Genomic DNA, 20,297 nt, shown 5'->3' with positions numbered 1-20,297 from the left:
TACGATACACGCTGGTTAGAGTAACTAATTGGACTTATAAAACAGGAGAAAACCGAATAAATATTTCTAAAAATTTATTATAATTACCTGAAAAAATATTTCAACCTTTTTGGTAAACCTTCACAATTCAATGTAAAATACTATAAAATACTATTTATGTTCGTTGATTAACTATTTATTACGTGTTGCGTTGATGAAAAAAAGCTAATCTATGTAACATTTCCAATTAATGGCACGAATCAACTTCTCCTTCACTTCACAGACTCTGCGCAGGTAACTAGATACGTTAAGGCATTCCAAATCATTGCCGCCATCATTTTTAATCGTTTCCACGCCTTCTATACACATGGTCCTGTAATTATGTCCTGTTTCGAATCCGTAACTCGTCGTCTCACTCGTTCCATCCCATTGTTCGTCCGTCCTTATTCTGATTGCTTTTATTTTATTCTCCCAATATTTTTTCAAATGATACCTAACGTCGGGGCAGTCGCAAAGATTAATTAAGACATGCATAGCGTTTATTTGTAATGGCGGCAAGTTTGGAACGTGGCACAAATTTACGAGAAGTCTCGTCAGTTCGTAACAACATTCCTTAGCCCGCCATTTTGAACGCGTCGTCAAAGTTGTATAATTCAACAGACACACAGCGCTGATGATGATTTCAATGTGTTTCGATGTTAAATACTTTTTCAATTTAAACACTAAATCGTTCTCGTCGGCCAGTATTTTTCCGACGTCGTGTTTGCAAAGTTGTGTCATGCAATCCATCGCACCGGCCACTATTCTTGGATCAAAATCATCAAACAGCACTAGCATTATACGAAAAGCGTTGGACTTCAGCGGTATGACAGGATCCCATTCCGCAAGGTTTGTTAATGTCTTTAAATGCAACAGAATAATCCCTTTATGATCGTTTTTGATTGTTTTCAGGAGATTGTCGACAATTTTTTCATTCTCGATCAGGATTTCGCAGGCACACCGGTCTCTTGCTAAAGTCCTTAGAGTGTAAGCAGCAGCGTAACGTATCTCCTTTCTTTCCCGCATCATCAGCCACATGAGATTTTCTATGATGATAGGCCTAGACATAATCTGCTTTCTACCTTGGTAGTAAGACGCCAGGTGAGTGAGGATCATGCATATCTTTTCTTTAATAACCGGGTCCGGATTGAGCATCAAGTTTATAAGGCGATACGCGATGTGTAAATTTATTAGGACCATCGCATGCTCAGTTATTTGAACCTGAAATTTGAAAAAAATATACACTTGTGTATATCTAAACCAATATAAAAGAAAATTAATTGCCTTCGATTCCGTGTTTCTACAATTCTTATTCCGTGGTATGTAAAAATTTGACTTTTTACAAAACAATAATAATGCGGAAGAGAAGTGCATCGTTATTGCGTCGAGTGCGTGACAGTGGCAACAGTCTTCTGAACATCATGTCGAGGGACTGCTAATTAATAGCATAAGAAGCAGGCACGGCACTTCGAAGAAAAAAATTGTAATGGATAGTCTGTGTTAGGTTTTGAAGTTACTAAGATACATTATAAGTAATACTTACTAATAAAATGCTATGGTTTTTTTTTAAACAGAAATAAAGTATTAATAATAATAATCAATAAATAAATAACTACTTTGTCTTATTTAAAATCATTCGCCAAATAATAAAAACATAATAAAAATCATGTAAATTCGACATAATATATTATGTACATTTTCTAAAATTAATTAGGTATAGATCTATAAATCTATGATAGATTCTCAATTATACTCTATATCTTTAATGTCGATTTATGTTGGTTGGAGTTTTTATTACATGATCACTCACTGTGTTTGATTTAGTAAAATCCGGTAAAACAATCGTTATAACAACCAAACCGCCTTACAAATACAGTAAAATCCATAGCCAGCAGGCGACAAGACTGTACTTACTTCGTCTAACACACTGTGCAAAGCTTGAAGTTGCACTAAATGATCCTCTGAATGCAACTGCCTTACAAGGACTCTGAGACCGGTGACTCCGAAACCTATCTTCGCTCGTGAAATATCCACGTGCGGAGCGTACAGTGAAGGTTGCATAGATTCTAGTCTTTGCGCTGGTGGAAGGGCTGGAGATAAATGAAAACTTTATTGAGGACGTAACCCTAAATGTGTAATAAATTATGAATTTTGGAATCTGAGAATTCACTTTGTGTTTTTTTTTTATGGTTGAAGGATTACTGGTGGGCCGGAGGCCTTTCCAGTTTCGCCAGGACAGGTGGGCGAGCAAAGGCTCAGCCAGTCACTTTGTGTTGTGGCGGGTAGCCAATACAACGCAAGATATTTCACAGATGCCCGAATCTCGCTTACGATATTTTCAAGTTAAGTTTGCATATATACAAGTTCCGAACAACAACATTCGGACCGTCGGTCTACCGAGCAATATCACCCGCTCGGTGGAAGATCTTTCCTTTCGTCGTTTAAGCCTCCCACAGTGTTGATAGAACTCGTTTTCTTAGCGTTAGTAGTGTATGGTAATTCGTATGACAAGACTTGCCTCTTGTAGGATCAAACATAACTTACTAATAACTGGGAACCAAACACGCACGGTTTTCATGCCCTAAATTGGGATTCCCTGTGTAATGGGTACCAAAGACTGACATGCATACTTATATACATTTAAATATATACTTATTTAGATAATAAACACACAAAGAGCAAACAAACCTATTTGTTGCACCCACGACCCTCAGCGCAATATTCAGCGGCGCTAACGATTGCACCACTGAGTCAGTCATTAAATTTTTTTTTATTGCTTAGATGGATGGACGAGCTCACAGCCCACCTGGTGTTAAGTGGTTACTGGAGCCTATAGACATCTACAACGTAAGTCCGCCACCCACCTTGAGATATAAGTTCTAAGATCTCAGTATAGTTACAACGGCTGCCCTACTTTTCAAACCGAAACGCATTACTGCTTCACGGCAGAAATAGGCAGGGCGGTGGTACCTACCCGCGCGGACTCACAAGAGGTCCTACCACCAGTAAAAAATGGTCCAACCAGCCAATATGTTATGCTAAAGCTCCTGGTTGCATTTATGGACAAGAATCACACAGTCTATTTCTGGTATCATGCGTGTGATGATTAGGAATGTTATACCAAAGTAATTGAGACCTTAATCATATGATGTTTCTATGTTCTTTGAAGCGAGAGAAACGTTCAGGCCGCTGATGGTAAATGGTCACCGTCATACTTAGATGTTATTAATGTCAAAGATAAAGTCAAAGCGCTTCTTGAGATGGACGATTTCATTTTTAGTGTAGGGTCACAGCAAAATTTTTACCTTAATTAATAATATCTAGACGCGCTAGAAATATTGTAAAAGGGTGCAGCCATTCTACACTATAAGTACCTATTCATTATTGGTTAATAATGAACACCTAAAGCACTAATTCTTAATTATAAAACAAGCCGTAGGTTGTAGTAAGCGTGTTGTGAGAAAACAATCGTATTTAATTATTTAGAATATTTTAGTCTGTTACACAAACCGATTGATAAAACCTTTTAATGTAAGCTGAACATTTTATTTTTAACTAGCTGACCCGGCAGACTTCGTAGTGCCTCAATCGATAAATAAAATACCTCTAAGTTTTTGTATAAAATAAATTTAAAACAAACAAAAGGAATCCGTCCGACGGGGGACACATCAAAGGAAAAACAAAATTGTTATTTTTATTTAATTCCGAGCATTTTCATATTTATCTACCTTTTAAACCTTCTCTGGACTTCCACAAATAATTCAAGACCAAAATTAGCCAAATCAGTCCAGCCGTTCTCGAGTTTTAGCGAGACTAACGAACAGCAATTCATTTTTATATACAGTCAAACCTGGGTAAGTGAGAACTGGATAAATGAGAAAACTCTATAAGTGAGAGTAATTGTCAGGACCCGTCATTTTAAGCTCCCAAAACCTCTATTAGCGAGAAACAGAAACCTCTGTAAGAGAGAGTCGTTTTTCCCTCATGGACCTCCGTAAGTGAGACTGCTACTTATCTATACCTCTATAAGCGACAGTCAAGCTTTATTTCTTTATATTATTTAAGAGGAAGAAATGACACAACAAATTACAAATTTAACATCTGCTATTCTATGACCCATTCTTAACTTTCGTGGAACTTCCTACCATTATTTTTGCATTGTTTTCTCATCAATATTGAATCTATTATATTTCGTGGAAATAAATAACGTTGTTATTTTATCGCATTCTTTTCGAATGGACACGTGTGCCTATGTACCGTCCTGTTTGTCGGACTTACTCAGTTTATCGTTAATCAATTGCGAAGGAAAGTTCTGTTCTGCATCATGTCAAAACGGAAAATTAAAGTACTGTCATTAAGTGATAAACTTAAAACAGTGAATGCGTTTGAATCCGGAAAATCGTGAAATGAAATTCAGAGAGTGCATTAGCGAGAAACTCGGGTTAGTGAGAAACCTCTATAAGCGAGAATGAGATTGTGCTCCCTTGAACTCTCGCTTATCCAGGTTTGACTGTATAGAGATATAATATTTATTTTCTTACCATCATGCGAATCGCTGTATGGTTTTCGCAATGCGTAGTCCACGGCTTTGTTCAGTAAGCGTGGATTGACCGCACATACCAATTGCAAATAGGAATTTTTGTAGGAGCTAAACATTATTAGAAAATTAAAGAATACAAAATAAAATATTAATATGATTTGACTATGAACATGATTACGAAACTGTCAGTCACAATTTTGAGTTGAATTTGTCAATTCAATTTGTGATTTTTTATTATTTACTTTATAGTAGTGTAATGTGTATTTAAAAATGTCTAAAAATATCTTGCAACATTTACAATATTTAATCTTTGTACAAATTATATTTTTGAATGCCTTTTTAAAACTATTTCGGTTAGAGGATCTCGCATGAAAATAATATTAATTGTTATTAATATCTATATTTAAATATAAGCTTACACAAGCTTACAGCGTATCTTGTGGCTAAATTTGCGATACGTTGCCACGTATTTGACACGTATTTATTATTGACTTTCATAATGAACAAATAATATCATGTAATAAAATTAGTTTGAGGACAAAGTACATATTTGTAGTTTTTTCTCTTCTTCATACACATGGGTATCGAAAGAAAAAGTTTTTATTTATTTTAGAATCCTTTTTAATTCAATAAATATTTTTAGTGGTAGATGTATTTTTCCTATACGTGTTGTGAACATTTATGGGGATGTTATCGCCTCTGGAATGGACGGAATCCTTTTCTTCTGCATTTGGTATCGACAATAACTTGAGCTTGCCTCTTCAGATAGCATCTTGACGGGATGTCTTCCTCTTCATCGGATGCTGTAAGCAAGATTTAAAACAACCAAACAGCTATAGCTGAAGTAGCGTGATTGTTTTCAACTATAAACACAAATGCAGCTACAGAATATAGTTAGGTAATTATGGAACTATATATATACATTAAATCAACGAGAAATGTTTCTGCTCGACTCAAAACATCTATACTATAGTACATAAACCTGTTTATTTCGTTAACCGCAATAAGTTTGTACTTTCGACAAAAAAAATCGAATGTACCTATGTATTTGGTGATCTATTAGAGGAAAATTTTCCAAAAACTTAAATAAAAACTGATATACCAAGAACATAACATTATCTCGATCATAATACTATTATGATATTTGCACATACAAACATTATTCAATTAAGGCCTAAGCTCTTTTCGGTGGAAAGGAAAAAATAAATTTTCAACCTGCCAAATTGACGTTGGTTTAAATGTGTAGTTATATATTTCATAAGACCATTTCATAGGTATAATCTGTGCCCTAGAGCTAAAACCGCAAAACTACGTTTATGTAATGCCACTTTATTGAAAATGTATTTTTAGTGCTAAAAGGACTTTAGTTTCACAACAACCAAATAATGGTATTGCCACACTTCAATATGTTATGTACTCAATAACGGTTATTGATGACTCATTGTTCTAGGGCTTATTTATTATTGATATTGGCCCTTGATTGAGGACCAGACATCAGATTTTTTTTTTAATAATTGGTCCAAAAATTTTCTCTACGGCGTCGCGACCAGAACAAAGAATCAAGGAAACACATATGAATCATGATAAAACGAAATTTCGGAGAAAGGTTGATGACGTCATCACAATTACGGTGCGGGAGTGGGAGAGGGATAGCACTACGAAGTACCAAAACGTTCGCAAAACTCACGTGGTGCTCTGACAGGTTCCTTTTGCAAGAGCTCCTTATAGGTTGGTATTTGCTTGTCAGACTCCTTAGGCGTGCTATGACTGTGCACGCTGAGTCCAGCCACGGAAGCGGCCGCGCTAGTTTGCTGAAAGACATACCTTAGATTGGTTCCTTTCACTTTTTTTTTGTTGCTTAGATGGGGCACGAGCTCACAGCCCAACTGGTGTTAAGTAGTTACTGGAGCCCATAGACATCTACAACGTAAATGCGCCACCCATCTCGAGACATGAGTTCTAAGGCCTCGGTTTTTACAGTACAACGGCTGCCCCACCCTTCAAACCGAAACGCATTACTGCTTCACAGCAGAAATAGGCAAGGTGGTGGTAACTAACCGTGCGGACTAATAAGACGTTTTAGCACCTGTAAAATTAGACTACAAGTTGAAAAAAATATATGGACATTAACGTTGTAAAACAAGTAAGTAAGAACAGTACCTATTTCGCAGAATTTATGACCAGATCAGAATCGCGACTCACTGAGAAGATCTGGCGAGAAATTCAATGGCAGTAAAAGTAAAGCGGTCATCTTACACATTAAGTCGTGATCTAAATGTGATTATTACTAATTATGTCACTGGCAATGAGTATTTCAGAGCTGTTTCACCAACTGTTTGTTTACCTAAGCTAATAATCATATTGTTACGCCGGTTAGAGTAACGCCATCTGTCGTCGAATAGCAGAAATTAATATCAAAAGAACTAGCAATATCGAGAGCGCCCGAGTAGTGTAATTCCATCTCTTATTAAATAGCGGTAACACATATCGAAACGACTCGCCCTGTCGGGAATGTTCTTGATAATTGTAGTTGTCGTGTCGACTATAAATGCGTTGCATACATGACATGAAGGCAGTTAGGAATCGGATCTACTCAAAGCGAAGCAGCGAACGGATCACCTGAAGCGAAGCGGAAGAACTGAGGTACGAATTGTAAAGCGTTCCATAAGTGTTTTGAGTGTTTAATAGAGTTTTAATTTGTACTTCGGTGAAAGTTTTATTTATGCCGAACCCCAGCGCGTAACAATATTTTCGAAAACTTCTCACATTAGAAGGCACTATGATCGTAGTAACATCCTTATTCTTCTCCTTGATCTCATCAGATCTAGCTTTGGCTTTTTCGTATCTAGATGTGAGCACCACCACCAATTCATGGACGTCGCGCGCTTCTGCTGTCCATTCTGGCACTGACGGCTCCTGTATCAACTGAATACCAATTCAGATTAGTTTTACTTAAGGAACAGATTAGTTTAGTAAGAGCTTGATAGCTTAAGAGCTGATAAGACTTAACAGAGTAAGTATTAGACGGGTATTAAAAGCCATTGACTAGCCAGCGTCAAAATTGTTGCCCCACCTTTAAACATAAGAGTGGCGTCTTAATTATTCTAGCTCAGCGGCTGTCCCTCACAGATTTGTATTTTTTTATTGCTTAGAAGGGTGGACGAGCTCACAGTCTACTTGGTGTTGTGGTTGCTGGAGTCCATAGACATCTACAACGTAAATGCCGCCACCCACCTTGAGATTTGAGTTCTAAGGTCTCAGTATAGCTACAACGGCTGTCCCACTCTTCAAGCCGAAATGTATTACTGCTTCACGGCAGAAATTGGCAGGGCGGTGGTACCTACTCGTGCGGATTCACGAGAGGTCCAAACACCAGTCAGTGAGCTGTATGCTTAAAGATGGCTGTGCGGTGCCACCTCCTGGGTGGTGCCTGGGCTGCGTAAAACGCAACCGATACCTTTGTCACACCCGATTTTCAGCCGGCTTTTACTGGCAGTACGACGTATAGAACCGCATAAGTAAGTACCACCATCCTGTTTACTTTGTGCCGCGAAACACTCTTGCATTCCGATGCGAAGAGTGGGGCGGCCATGTACTATATTTGAATATTGGTTATAATTCGTGGTTTTGATAAAATTGGTTACACAAAACGCTTGGTGGAAGATCGTATCTTTGTATTTTCATATAAAACTAGACGCTAGATCTATTAAGAATTTGCTTTTTATTATTTAAAAAATCGAATATCTACAGTCTTTATGTTCGCGAATTGTGAAAAGTTAAGCATGATTAAATTCGTCAGTATAAACCATAATAAATTCGAAATTGTTTAGAGCAATTCTAAACATGACTGTTTTTTGAATTTTGAAACAGAATAATAACTGTGGCAACACAGTCATTGTAAGTCAATCAAAAATTCAGGTCGTACGTGCACGTGTTGTAACTACATTAAAATAAAATAAAAATAACCTTCTCTCTGAATATATCTAATTATTGAAGCGACCAGTACAAATTACAGTCCACGCTCTACACAGAAATCTGGTTTCATGTCAAGCAAGCAATTCGTTCGGTATCTGTTAACCGGTGTGCTTAGTGCGAGTTTTTAACGTTCTCGATAGCGTAAAAGTTAATCCAACTTTGTATGCAGTTGGAACAGCGCTCCTAGCGGCAAACGTAGGAAAACGATCCCATTCCATACAAATATGAGCTAACTCTTACGCTATCGAGAACGTTAAAAAACTCGCACTAAGTACACAGTTCTCTATCTTACAATAAATCAAATTGAAGTTCTTAGCCCGCCGCAAGGGAGATGCGAACAAGGCGCCTCAGACCTCGTTCCGTAATTTACTAGTTAAAATGACATACATCTAATAACTTGCAGAGGTCGTGGAGCAATCTCTTGATTTCGAGTAGAAATGTTTCGAGATCGTCTATTTTCTTCTGTAGTTCATCGTGAATATCCTGCTCTTTCTGTATTTCGATCTTTAAGTCGTTGATTTGATCTTGACCCCTGGAAGAATCAAAGTTGAGGTTCTAAGTTTTACTGTAGATTGGTAGATAAATGACAGTTGCTATATTTTGTTTCTGTCCACATACTTAACAATTTGGGTGCCAACGCCTTGAAGAGGGGCACAGACGTTACCAGATTCATTTAAGGTTTTAACCGTATACTTCAAGATCTAATACCACTAAGGTAGGTCATGAGTTCGACTGCTGGATAATGATGTTTATGGATTCGACGGTGTCCTCGGGGGATGGATTCGAATCCGGGCCGTAAGGGAGGATTGGCGGAGCGGCGTCGGCTAAGCCATTGTCTATATCGAGCGTAGTGGTCATAAATAATTTTTTTTTCCATCTCAAATCGAATTGCTTAGCGAGCTACATTTTCCATCTAGTTTGTTCTATGCGATAATTACCTATACTGTTACGATTGTGCTCAACTTAATAAAATTTTTGCTGGCATTAACGTAAACGTTATGGGGGTAGAACAGTTAAATAATATAAGTGACGTAGTTTTAACAAATAATTACTTGTAGTGGTCCCCTGGTAGTCGAAATTCGACTATTACCAATTGAAATTATAAGTTTGTGCACTATTATGATTCTATTTTCAAATACTATTACACAATTTTCGTAAAAAGGGATACAAAGTTTTTCCTTCACGTATTAATAATTATAGATTATTCGTGCATTTAATAATGAATAAATAAAATCTAGTTTAGAATTCTTAATGACGTACTCATCTTTGTCTTTGACTGAAGCGAATTTGAAAGCTTCCAGTTCGGCCATCAGCGTCGTTTGTCTCTGCTCGAGGTCCAGTTTCTCTTCTTCGGTGGTCTGCTGGAGGTAGCTCAGTCGTTTGCAGGTGTCGCGCTGGGCGCGGAACCTGTCGAACACTTCTTCAGGATTTGTGACACCTACAGAAAATTTTGTATATCTTATTTAGACTTTACATTATTACTTTACATTTTTGACGCAGATAATCCTCTTTTTTTTATTAACATATAGGATTTGAAAGGTCGAAAATAATAAATATATACTCGTAGTTATAGCAAATTCAAGACTGAAGTCGTCGTGGCCTAAATAATAAGACGTCCGGGGCTTTCGTATGTAGCGATGTATCGGTGTTCGAATCCCGCAGGCGGATACCAATTTTTCCTATGAAATACGTACTTAAAAAATGTTCACGATTGACTTCCACAGTGAAGGAATAACGTCGTGTAATAAAAATCATACTCGCAAAATTATAATTTGTGTAATTACTGACAGTAGGACATCTTGAGAGTCCGCACGGGTAGGTACCACCACCCTGCCTATTTCTGCCGTGAAGCAGTAATGCGTTTCGCATTTACGTTGTAGATTTCTATGGTCTTTGGTAACCACTAGGTGAGCTGTGGGCTCGTCCACCCATCTAAGCTATAAAAAATTTTATGCAGAATTAACCCTTAAAATTAATTTTAATTGTGTATGTAGCTCATGCAATCCGAATAAAATACAACACTAGTAGAATTGGAGAGGCGTTTCTTATTCTTCTTTGTATGTTCGAAAAGGACATGTGCCCAAGCTTCACAGTCTCATGGCATGTAAAGACAGTGTCAATGTCACGGACGACGGTTGCATTTGAACTGGTTGCTGGTCTGATAGCGTGAGACAATCAAGCAATAAGCATTTAGGGAAAACGTTTAGATAAGAAATGGATTAAGTACCAGTTAATTTCATAAGTTTCTGGAAAATGTCTTCCATCTGAGCTGCGGCTGATGCTTCCTCGGATACCGCTTCGGCTTCCCGATCTGATCTGGTAGACTCTTGACGAACCACTGATCGACCTAAAGTGTGTTATATACTTTAAAAATTGGAAAAATAATGTACAATAATAGTTAAAAACAGAACTTCCTCGATTTAATATTATCATTGACACTTTCCTTCCAAAGGAATGTTCTATGTAAAGTAGTAAGTATTTCATGTTGTATGCTTGTAGCACACAGCATTAAATACTACTTTTTAAAATATGACATAATCTATCTTATTTATAAATAGGAATTAATTTTTGTTTGTTTGTATATATATGCGCTGCTGCGGCGACGGATCGATGAGGAAAGGGGATGAACACTCCCTCTCCATATCTTCAAAGCTTCTTCCTCCGAAGCTTCATTATTCATAATAAAAACCACATTTTTTTACTAAAAAAAGGAAATATTGACACCTCCCGTGCTGTTTCGTTTATTAGAAAAATTGTGTTAAAATAACTGATTTTAAAAAGAGGTTAACGGGTCCGACTTAAGCAGCTTACCTTTCAATCCCTTATGGATCGACAGTGTTCGACGCGGACTGCATCGCAAGTATATGTACAATGGATTTTAAATCCCCTTCTGAAATTCTCTCACTGGTGAAGTCGTCAAAAACGAACCTAAATAGAATTAAAGAACAGCTTACTGTTGGGCGGAAATACTCTTTTCTCCAACTTCTCAAGTTCCCGTTTTCTCTCGCCGAATCTTTGAGAGAAGTAGGCTCTTTCCGTAGCTCGTGCGTGTTCTGCATCGTGAGCACGTGCAGCCTCCGCGGCCGTAGCCGCTGTCGCGCGGATACGCATCTCCGCGGCCTCTTCCCGTACATACTGCGTAAATACTTTTGTGTATAAATACAACAAATATTGCACCAGAACGTTTTTGAAATTATGAATACATTACTACATTACATTAGGACAAATAAATCTATCCTGGATCAGCTTCGCATCCGAGTCAGGCTCTCAACAATCTGTTACCAGAGGATCCTTAGCTATTTCGGCTATATTGCTCGCTGACAGTCAGATAGCTTGGACAAAGTGATTGTGACGGGCAAAGTAGAAGGAAAGAGACCCCGTGGCCGATTAGCCGACCTAACCGACCTAGCCGTTGGTGTAACTGGGCTGCCAGTCGCAGCCGCCATTCGAGATGCTGAAGACCCAACGAGATGGAAACAGCTCACGAGACATGCCACGATCAAGTTTTAGGGACACGACCTTCAGCAATGAAGAATGCGAAGAAGAAGAAGAATAAGACTACTGGGTTACTAATATCGGAGTTTCAATTGACAACCAAATTGGAATACAGTAAGTGTAGTCTGCCCTTTTGTCTGGTGTTGTACACGTTGGGTTGCAAGCCACATTCCCAACCCAAATGGTCAGGTAACCACACAGTAACAGCCGCATCCGTAACAGCCGCATACCATTTCGGATCCTCCCAATAGACTCTCAGTGTACCCCGAGCACCGTTCTCGAAGAACTTGTCGAATGCGACGAACAGTTCGACGGGCAACTTAGCCCACAGACACAACCCGTTGAGTTTTTCGCCGGATCTTTTCCGTGGGTCGCGATTCTGATTGGGCGCTAGGTTCAATGGAGTATTGCTATTACTAGGACAGATGTTGTCAAATGTTTTCAGGCTCGTGAGCTCCAGTACCAGTCATAGTGAAGCTTGAATAGGACACTATTCGTGGCTATTGGCAGGTAGGTAAAAAAAAATTGCTACGCCTACCACTGTTGGTATTTTGTTTGTAGGAGTTCATTCCAAAAACCTATTGCATCTGATATTTGCCCCCCCCCCCTCTTTCTCTCTCTCCGCATTCGAAATAAATTTATCTCCAAAAGAAAAAACGTTTTATTGTAATTTTAAAACATAGATATAATATAGAATAATTCATTTAGTTTAATTCGATTACCTCAAGTTTTTTAATTTCATCTCGTTGTTTGTTCAATAGATCTTCAATACGTGACAAGGAACTTTCGAATTTGACTGAGTCATCAATGAGGGCTTGTCTGAAAAACTCGAAAGAATCTATTCTATATTCGTTGTTATCTAGCCTCGTAAACATGAGTATTTAATATTAGTCGTCTAAACTTTAGTATTTAATAATAATAAATAACGGGGTACAGATCAGGCATGGTCATCCGACCCCAACCAGACATGTGTAGCTAGTGGTCTCTGGTCTGATATACCTATGACTTTTGTTCCTTATCATTAGTGCCCGAAATCCATGGAGATAGACCTTTGTTAAAGTTGGAGATGTTCTATTTGAAGATCTTTTTAAAAGAATTCAACATTTCAAATTAGACACGACCTTCACCAATGAAGAGACCGGCTCAGAAGAAATATTTGTAGAAACTTGCTTTTTTAAATAATATCCATTTTATCGCTGGGGAGTTCACATGTTGGAACTTTACATTAAGAATTGCAATTACCTAACCTATTAGCTATTATTATTAATTAATTATTATTAGTACTAAAATTGCTATTATCTTCAGAGTATGATTTGCGTTTTGCTATTTGCATTAAATATGCAGCTTACTCCGCAATTCGGGAAAAGATTGAATAGATTCCTATCATTCCTGTGCATACATTTTTTTATGTGTATAATTTTTTTCTTTTTAACATTTTTGTACCTGATAGAAAAGTACTTTTTCTTGACCAGTTCCGCTTCTGTCCATTGTATTAACACTTTATGAATTTCGTTCTCTAAATGCGAAACGAGCTGTAAAGAGAAAAGCTAAGTTTATAGATATTTTCAATAGAGGCCGTCGTTCTGCGTAAGTAGCCGCTAGCGTCATATGGAGTGATGTAGATACGTTGGGTTTGATTTTAATCCTGATTTTAATCTTGATCAGAATATTAATCTACAGTAATTTCAGTATTGCAAGGGTGTCCAAATATCAAAGGTAAGCGATCGCCTTGAAGATGGTGAAAATTACTTTGAAAATTTCCGTTACATGAATAGAGATATAGGTCAAGGCTATGATAGCGGATTATAAATCTGCTAATTAATAAATATTGTGATTATTGGTGGTAAGACGTCATGTGAATTTGCATGGTGCAACGTGCAGCCATTTCTTTCGTGAAATGATTTTGCGATTCGATTTGACTGGTAAGATAGCCCATGACCCTTTGTATTTGGTACTTCAATCTCATATCTCGTCGAGGTGGAGACTGTGGATAATTGAAGCAGGAATTTTCGTATCCTTTCAATAATAATATTCTTACGGATTGCTATAGCAGGCATGCAGCAAAAGCGGTGAGACACGGTTATCCATTGACTTCGGCAATGTCATGAGCACAGCTAAAACCTTTATCTCTAATGGCTCTCTTAAAACCTTGTTTGATAATTAGGGATGAGATCAGGAATCGTGGAGCAAAGATCACAAGAAGGAGTCGAAAGTTACATTAATAACAAGCTGCCCTGGTTTTATTTTTATAAGATTTATTTACCTTTCTGGCGCGACTAGAAATTTTCGATTTGACAAGTTCACCTTTGCTGTTCTCAATCAAGAGGCTTTCGTATTCTTTCTCCAGTTCCGTGAGTCTCCTCTTTTTACTGCGTCTCTCGTATTTCAGTAGATCCAACATTTTACGCTGTTCAATGACTTTTAGATCTAAATTATGGGCTATCTGTGAATAAACGATAATTATTTTTGTATATGTATATAGTTGAAATGATTGATGAATCTAAAACATGAAACACATTGAGCAATTATTTTCCACTTTGCAGATTTAGCAAACAATTTCGGCACAACGATCTCTGGTTTTTAAGTGTGAATATATTAAAGTTGATTTGAATAGAATACAGTGCAATCTATGTACAGTAGGTACGAGATAAACGGAACCCTATTTTAGTGCTTGCAGGAAATTATTTAGCGATAGGCGGCGGTTTGACACTGTCATTGGCATTGCTGACGTCTATTAGGGACGGTAACTGCACACCATTAGGTGGGCCTACAAGACTCACCCTGCCTACAAGGGCAATAAAAAAACCTGACTTTTTTTTTTTGGACGGGGTCAAACCTCTTACGAGTCAGGGCGCGCGAGGTAAATGGGACTGGAGGATCTACAGAATAATAAAAAAAAAATGATTGGGCAGAATATTACAACTTTCCGTGATTCTCATTTTGAGTACCGGTAGAAGAGTTGTAGGTACTGCCGTTGTATGTACTTCCGTCACGAAGAAGCATACTATTGAAGGGAATAACCATTATTACACTGAAATTTGAGATTTAAGCTTAATGTGTTTGGAGCCTTATTTGCGTTGCGAGCTATGACGATCGATGCTATCAACGTAAACGAAGTTGAAAACCTTACCTGATCCGCTGTTTTGTCTCCAATAGGACATATGTCATTCAAGTACTTCTTGACATGTACTTCGTCTTCTCCTATAGCTGATCTAGCTTGTATCAGTTCGGCGACACGTGACTTTATCTCCCTCTTCAGCGCCTCTATTAGATCATTGTTCTGCTGTTTCTCGGCTTCGTTTTCTTCGTAATTAGATTTCCTTTGGCCCTCTGTCAATTCGATTTTAACCCTTTCTTATTTTTCCTAATACTTGATACCGAATTCTTAATTTAAGTTATGATCGTAAATAAAAATAAACTATAATTAAAACTGGGAACAAATCACGCACTGTCATTCGGCCCCAAATTAGGAATCTGTCTACTTAAGTATATACATATGTAGACAGATAAGAAACGCCGAGGCTAAAGAGCAAACAAATCTGTGGATCACAAGAATGTTTGCCCGATGTGGGAATCGAACCTACGACCTTGGGCGCCACAGTGAGGGGTGCTAACTAATGCACCACTGAGTCGGTCACCAAAGTTATAAGGCGGCGTTTGGGCGGCATTTATGGTAGATTGCTCATTGACTCTATGACCATTTAACATTCCACGTCTGTAAATAGTAGCAAATAAGTAAATAAAACATCTTTTTATTCTCATAAGAATGAAGTTTTTATTTAAATCCTACCTAAGCTAATGGTTTTGAGAGACCATTTCAGCGTAACCTTAACTAGTAGGTGAGTTCAAACCTAACTACGTTCCTAACACTAACCCTATCAAGAGCTGTGCTTCGCAGAATCTGTCACCGGATCGGAAACGCGACCCACTGAGAAGATCCGGCGAGAAACTCAGTGGGCTGTGTGTGTGGGTTAATTTACTCGTCGAGCCCTTCGTCGCAAGCGACGGGTTCGACGAGAACGATGATCGGTGCTTGAGGTACCTAAAAGCACCATTAATGGATCGGGAGGATCCGAAATGACGTGTTTTGGGCGACGTCGACTGTTTACCATTCGGCACGCAGGATCAGGAACGGCAGTTGTGAAGTTAATATTAGTATTTTTTGTTATATATATTTTATTTTATTTTATTTGACCACACATTCAATACCCATGATAATTAATTATAAATATGTCTAATTATCTACAGCGGCGGCTTGCGGTCGATGCTTCCGTCGATTGTCTACTGTCAACATGCTGTTATCAGTGGCCCAGTGTGTTTGAACGAATGCGTTGATAGACTTGTGTGGTCAGTGTGTTTAATGCGAGTTTTTAACGTTCTCGATAGCGTAAAAGTTAACTCAAATTTGTATGTACAGCGCCCCTAGCGGCAAACGTAGGCAAACGTTCCAACTACATATAAATTTGAGTTAACTTTTACGCTATCGAGAACGTAAATAATTGTAAATAGACATGCTTTAACAAAAACCGACTTCAAATAGAAAAAAAAAAGATATTCCAAAACAAATTAATATACACTAAAAACAATAATCTTCGAAATCGGTTGGCGTGATATTGAGTTATTGAATTATTCATCTATTTGTCGAGCACGTACTTAATGCAAATTTAAGACTTATATGGTTTTCTCATGGATACCATTATCAGAATTGGACTAAAATGAAATGGGACCACACGGGAAGCGTCAGCTTTTTAATAAAAAAAAATAATCAAAATCGATTCACCCAGTCAAAAGTTATGAGGTAACAAACATAAAAAAAAATACAGTCGAATTGAGAACATCCTCCTGTCTTGAAGTCGGTTAAAAACTCGCACTAAGCACAATGATTCCAGTGGGCGTGCTATGAGCGGCTTACATCGCTATCTTGTTTATGAGGTTTTATTTTTTGTTATTTCTCCCTAACTATTCGTTGGTAGCCAAAGAGGCTATTCCAGCTACGCGCGGACGGGTAGGTGAACTCACGGGCTCAACCTGAGAGAATTTGCTAACACTAGCCCTAGCAAGAGCAGTGCTTCACAGAATCTACCACCGGATCGGAATCGCGACCCTCTGAGAAGATCCGGCGAGAAACAGATAGGATTTTTTGTGTTTTATGAGAGTACCGCTTAAAATATTCTTTATAGATTTTAAGATGATCATCCTTAGCTTTTACCTGATGATACTATTTCTGCTAAAAATCCATTCTGTCTTCCAGTTGGAAGAGTGGGTTTAATTGACAGTTTTTATATGAGTAAGATGTCAAAATTTAGACAGAGAGCGATAAGAAAAAAAGGTGATATCTGTGGACTCTGGTAATAACTCATCATCAGTTTGATTTGAATAAACTATTCAACAACGGCTTAGGGCACTAAATAGAAATACTCGAGATCGGTTGATCTTCAACTTATAACATTTTATACGCTTTTATATATTTATATTATAAAGAGAAAAGATTTGTTTGTTTGTTTGTATTGAATAGGCTCCGAAACTATTGAACCGATTTGAAAAATTCTTTCACTGTCTGGAAGCTACACTATCTCCGAGTGATATAGGCTATATTCTTTTTTTTTTAATTAGGGATCCTTACTAAAACTGTAATAATAATACGAAAATTAGAAAAAAAAAAAAATAGATAAAAACAAATATTACTTACCTAAATGAAAATAAAAGTTCATTAAAATAATAGTAATTATTCAAACTACCTTTATATTATATTTTTCTATGTTTAGAAACCTGGCGTAAATATAAGGGTTAGTTAATGTGTGTGTATTATAATTTTTTATTTTGAAATTTTTATTAATGACCCTAGCGAAGTCGGAGCGGACCGCTAGTAACGGCCATCTGGTGTAGTGGTAAGTGACATGGTCACTGCACAAGGGGTTCGCGGGTTCAAATCCCGCCAAGGGAAGATATTTGTATGATAAATATAAATGTCTTTTCCAGGGTTATGGATGTATATTAAATATATGCATGTGTATAAGAAAAATCTTACATTTATTTCCGTTATCTGGTACCTGTAACATAAGTTCTTTACGAACTTAGCACGGGACCAGTTAACGTGGCGTGATTGTTAGTAAATATTTATTTTATTTAATGTATAAAACGGGTTTCGTAGTCTGAAATTACTTGCTTAAAACTAAACAAAACTTTGAGAAACTGTAATCAACGTGTAAGCGAAAACATTTCATTAATAAAATAAAACAAATCAAATCAAATCCAAAAAAAAACCTTCGTTCATAAATTTGCTTTTTTTTGCTGTAGATAAGCAGACGTGTTTGTGTCCCTTTTAGTCTCGCCTCTTAACATAATTACCGCCCACGTAAAGCCTTAAGATTGATATCTCGATGCTTTGATTCAGAGGGACACATTATCACATATTATGCCTAATGAGCTATACAATAATATCTCTTTACGAACTATCATTCTTTCACGTATAAAATGCAACACATACGTAACAACATTTTTTCAAAAATCGTTTATACTATATCGAGACGCCTTTGAGTAATAATCGCTTTGTAGGCTGAGTCCTCCGTTGAACATTGTTATTTGATTTTCGGGATATGAACGGAAGTACTTGCTCATTTTTTGAAATCCGTAACACAGAAGAAGACGTTGGCTTTGTTTATTTATTTAATTATTTTTTAAATGAAGAGAAGATTAAAAATATAACAATAAAATTTATGGATAGGATTTATGGATTTTATATATATTTTAAATGGTAGGCAGCGGCTTAGCTGGTTGACAGCGGCTTGGCTTTGCCCCTGGCATTGCTGACGTCCATGAGCGACGGTCACCACTTTCCATCAGGTGGGTCGTATGCTCGTCTGCCTACAAAGGCAATAAAAAAAATCGTTTCACGATTTTATTTCTTCTCGGAGAAAGTCACGTGTGAACAAATATGTATTTGATACTAACATCAAATCAGAATATTCTAGTGTTTCAAAAGTGCCAAGACCTCGGATACCAAATATCTTTCACAATTATCACACTAAATTCAACTCAGTCTCTATTTGCAGACCGGATCAATCACTTTAAAACCGAAGCTGTCAAAATGCTTCAAATAAAGTTGGGAGTCTCAATGAATTAGTAATTCTAATTCAATATATTATCTACTGTCTAATGTCTTGTCATGGTCTCAAGGATAAGACGCCCGGTGCATTCGTACCAAACGATTCATCGGTGTTCAAACGGTGGTACCAACTTTACCAATGAAATACGTACTTAACAAATGTTCACGATTGACTTCCACCGTGCATAAATCAAACCAGCAAAATTATAATTTGCGTAATTACTGGTGGTAGGACATCTTGTGAATCCGCACGGGTAGGTACCACCGCTCTGCCTATTTCAGCCGTGAACTAGTAATACGTTTCGGTTTGAAGGGTGGGGCAGCCGTTGTACTGTTAAACTGAGACCTCAGAACTTTGGTGGATCTATGGTCTTCGCGGTAACCACTTAAAACCATGGGCCGTGAGCTCGCCTACCCATCTAAGCAATAAAAAAAAACAATCTTTCAATTCAAGACGCTAAGATGAAATGTGGATGTAAAATATCAAGCACCAACCTGACAGCTGTATTTTCTTTTTGATTTCGTATATTTTCGTGTTTATAGATGTGAGACGGTCCTCAGTTTCGATCTCAAATGGATGTTTTTCATAACACGTCCCCATTGTATCGAATTATATATTTAATATCGTATTTACAAAACATTCGAATCGAAATCGTACTTGACAACGGAAGTATTGATTAAACTGTACGTACTCGTGTTGTGTGCGGTCAGGGTGTAAGTTAAAATCATATTTTAGGTTAACAAATTGAAATGTTTTTGCAAGGCCGCGAAAACTTGACTTCTAGTTTGGAGAGTAGGTCAGTTGCTGTGCAATGCTGTTGAGACTTCGAACCATGTCTCGCGATACTATGTCTAAGGGCTCAATAACACGAGGGCCGAAAGAGCATCTGCTTATCTAGAGTAGAAAAAAGTTGAACACGATTTTATCAATTTAAAGCTTTAAATTAAATTGATAACAACGCCATCTCTAGTGTGGTTGTATTAAAACTAAGTTCAAAAGCTCGACGTCGCCTGTGCGCAAATGGCGCTGCGGTGCCGCTTGATTTCTCCATTGAATCAACATTCCTTCGCGTATCTACCTATGTGTGCGTAATTTTGTTCTCACGGTTTATTCTCGACAAACAAAATTATTCATGACTTAACTTTACTACAACTAGGACTGAT

At 37.5% G+C, this 20,297-nt stretch overlaps 1 protein-coding gene across 1 annotated transcript; it reads right to left on the bottom strand.

The window, feature by feature from the left end:
* Nucleotides 1–59: 59 nt before the first annotated feature.
* LOC101741773 (hyaluronan-mediated motility receptor) lies at nt 60–19,892 on the bottom strand. Its single transcript, XM_038016046.2, has 14 exons — nt 19,629–19,892; nt 15,159–15,358; nt 14,292–14,471; nt 13,472–13,560; nt 12,751–12,847; nt 11,488–11,668; nt 10,761–10,880; nt 9,794–9,971; nt 8,921–9,065; nt 7,325–7,483; nt 6,246–6,369; nt 4,560–5,361; nt 1,933–2,108; nt 60–1,239 (listed from the first exon to the last, which is right to left on the bottom strand). The coding sequence occupies exons 1-12, from the start codon at nt 19,732–19,734 to the stop codon at nt 5,249–5,251; spliced, it is 1,692 nt and encodes a 563-aa protein (XP_037871974.1). The 5' UTR covers nt 19,735–19,892; the 3' UTR covers nt 60–1,239; nt 1,933–2,108; nt 4,560–5,248.
* Nucleotides 19,893–20,297: the final 405 nt, after the last annotated feature.

This window comes from Bombyx mori, chromosome 15, assembly GCF_030269925.1.
Source record: "Bombyx mori chromosome 15, ASM3026992v2".
Taxonomy (NCBI): Eukaryota; Metazoa; Arthropoda; class Insecta; order Lepidoptera; family Bombycidae; genus Bombyx; species Bombyx mori.
This window is presented reverse-complemented; position numbering and strand designations above follow the sequence as displayed.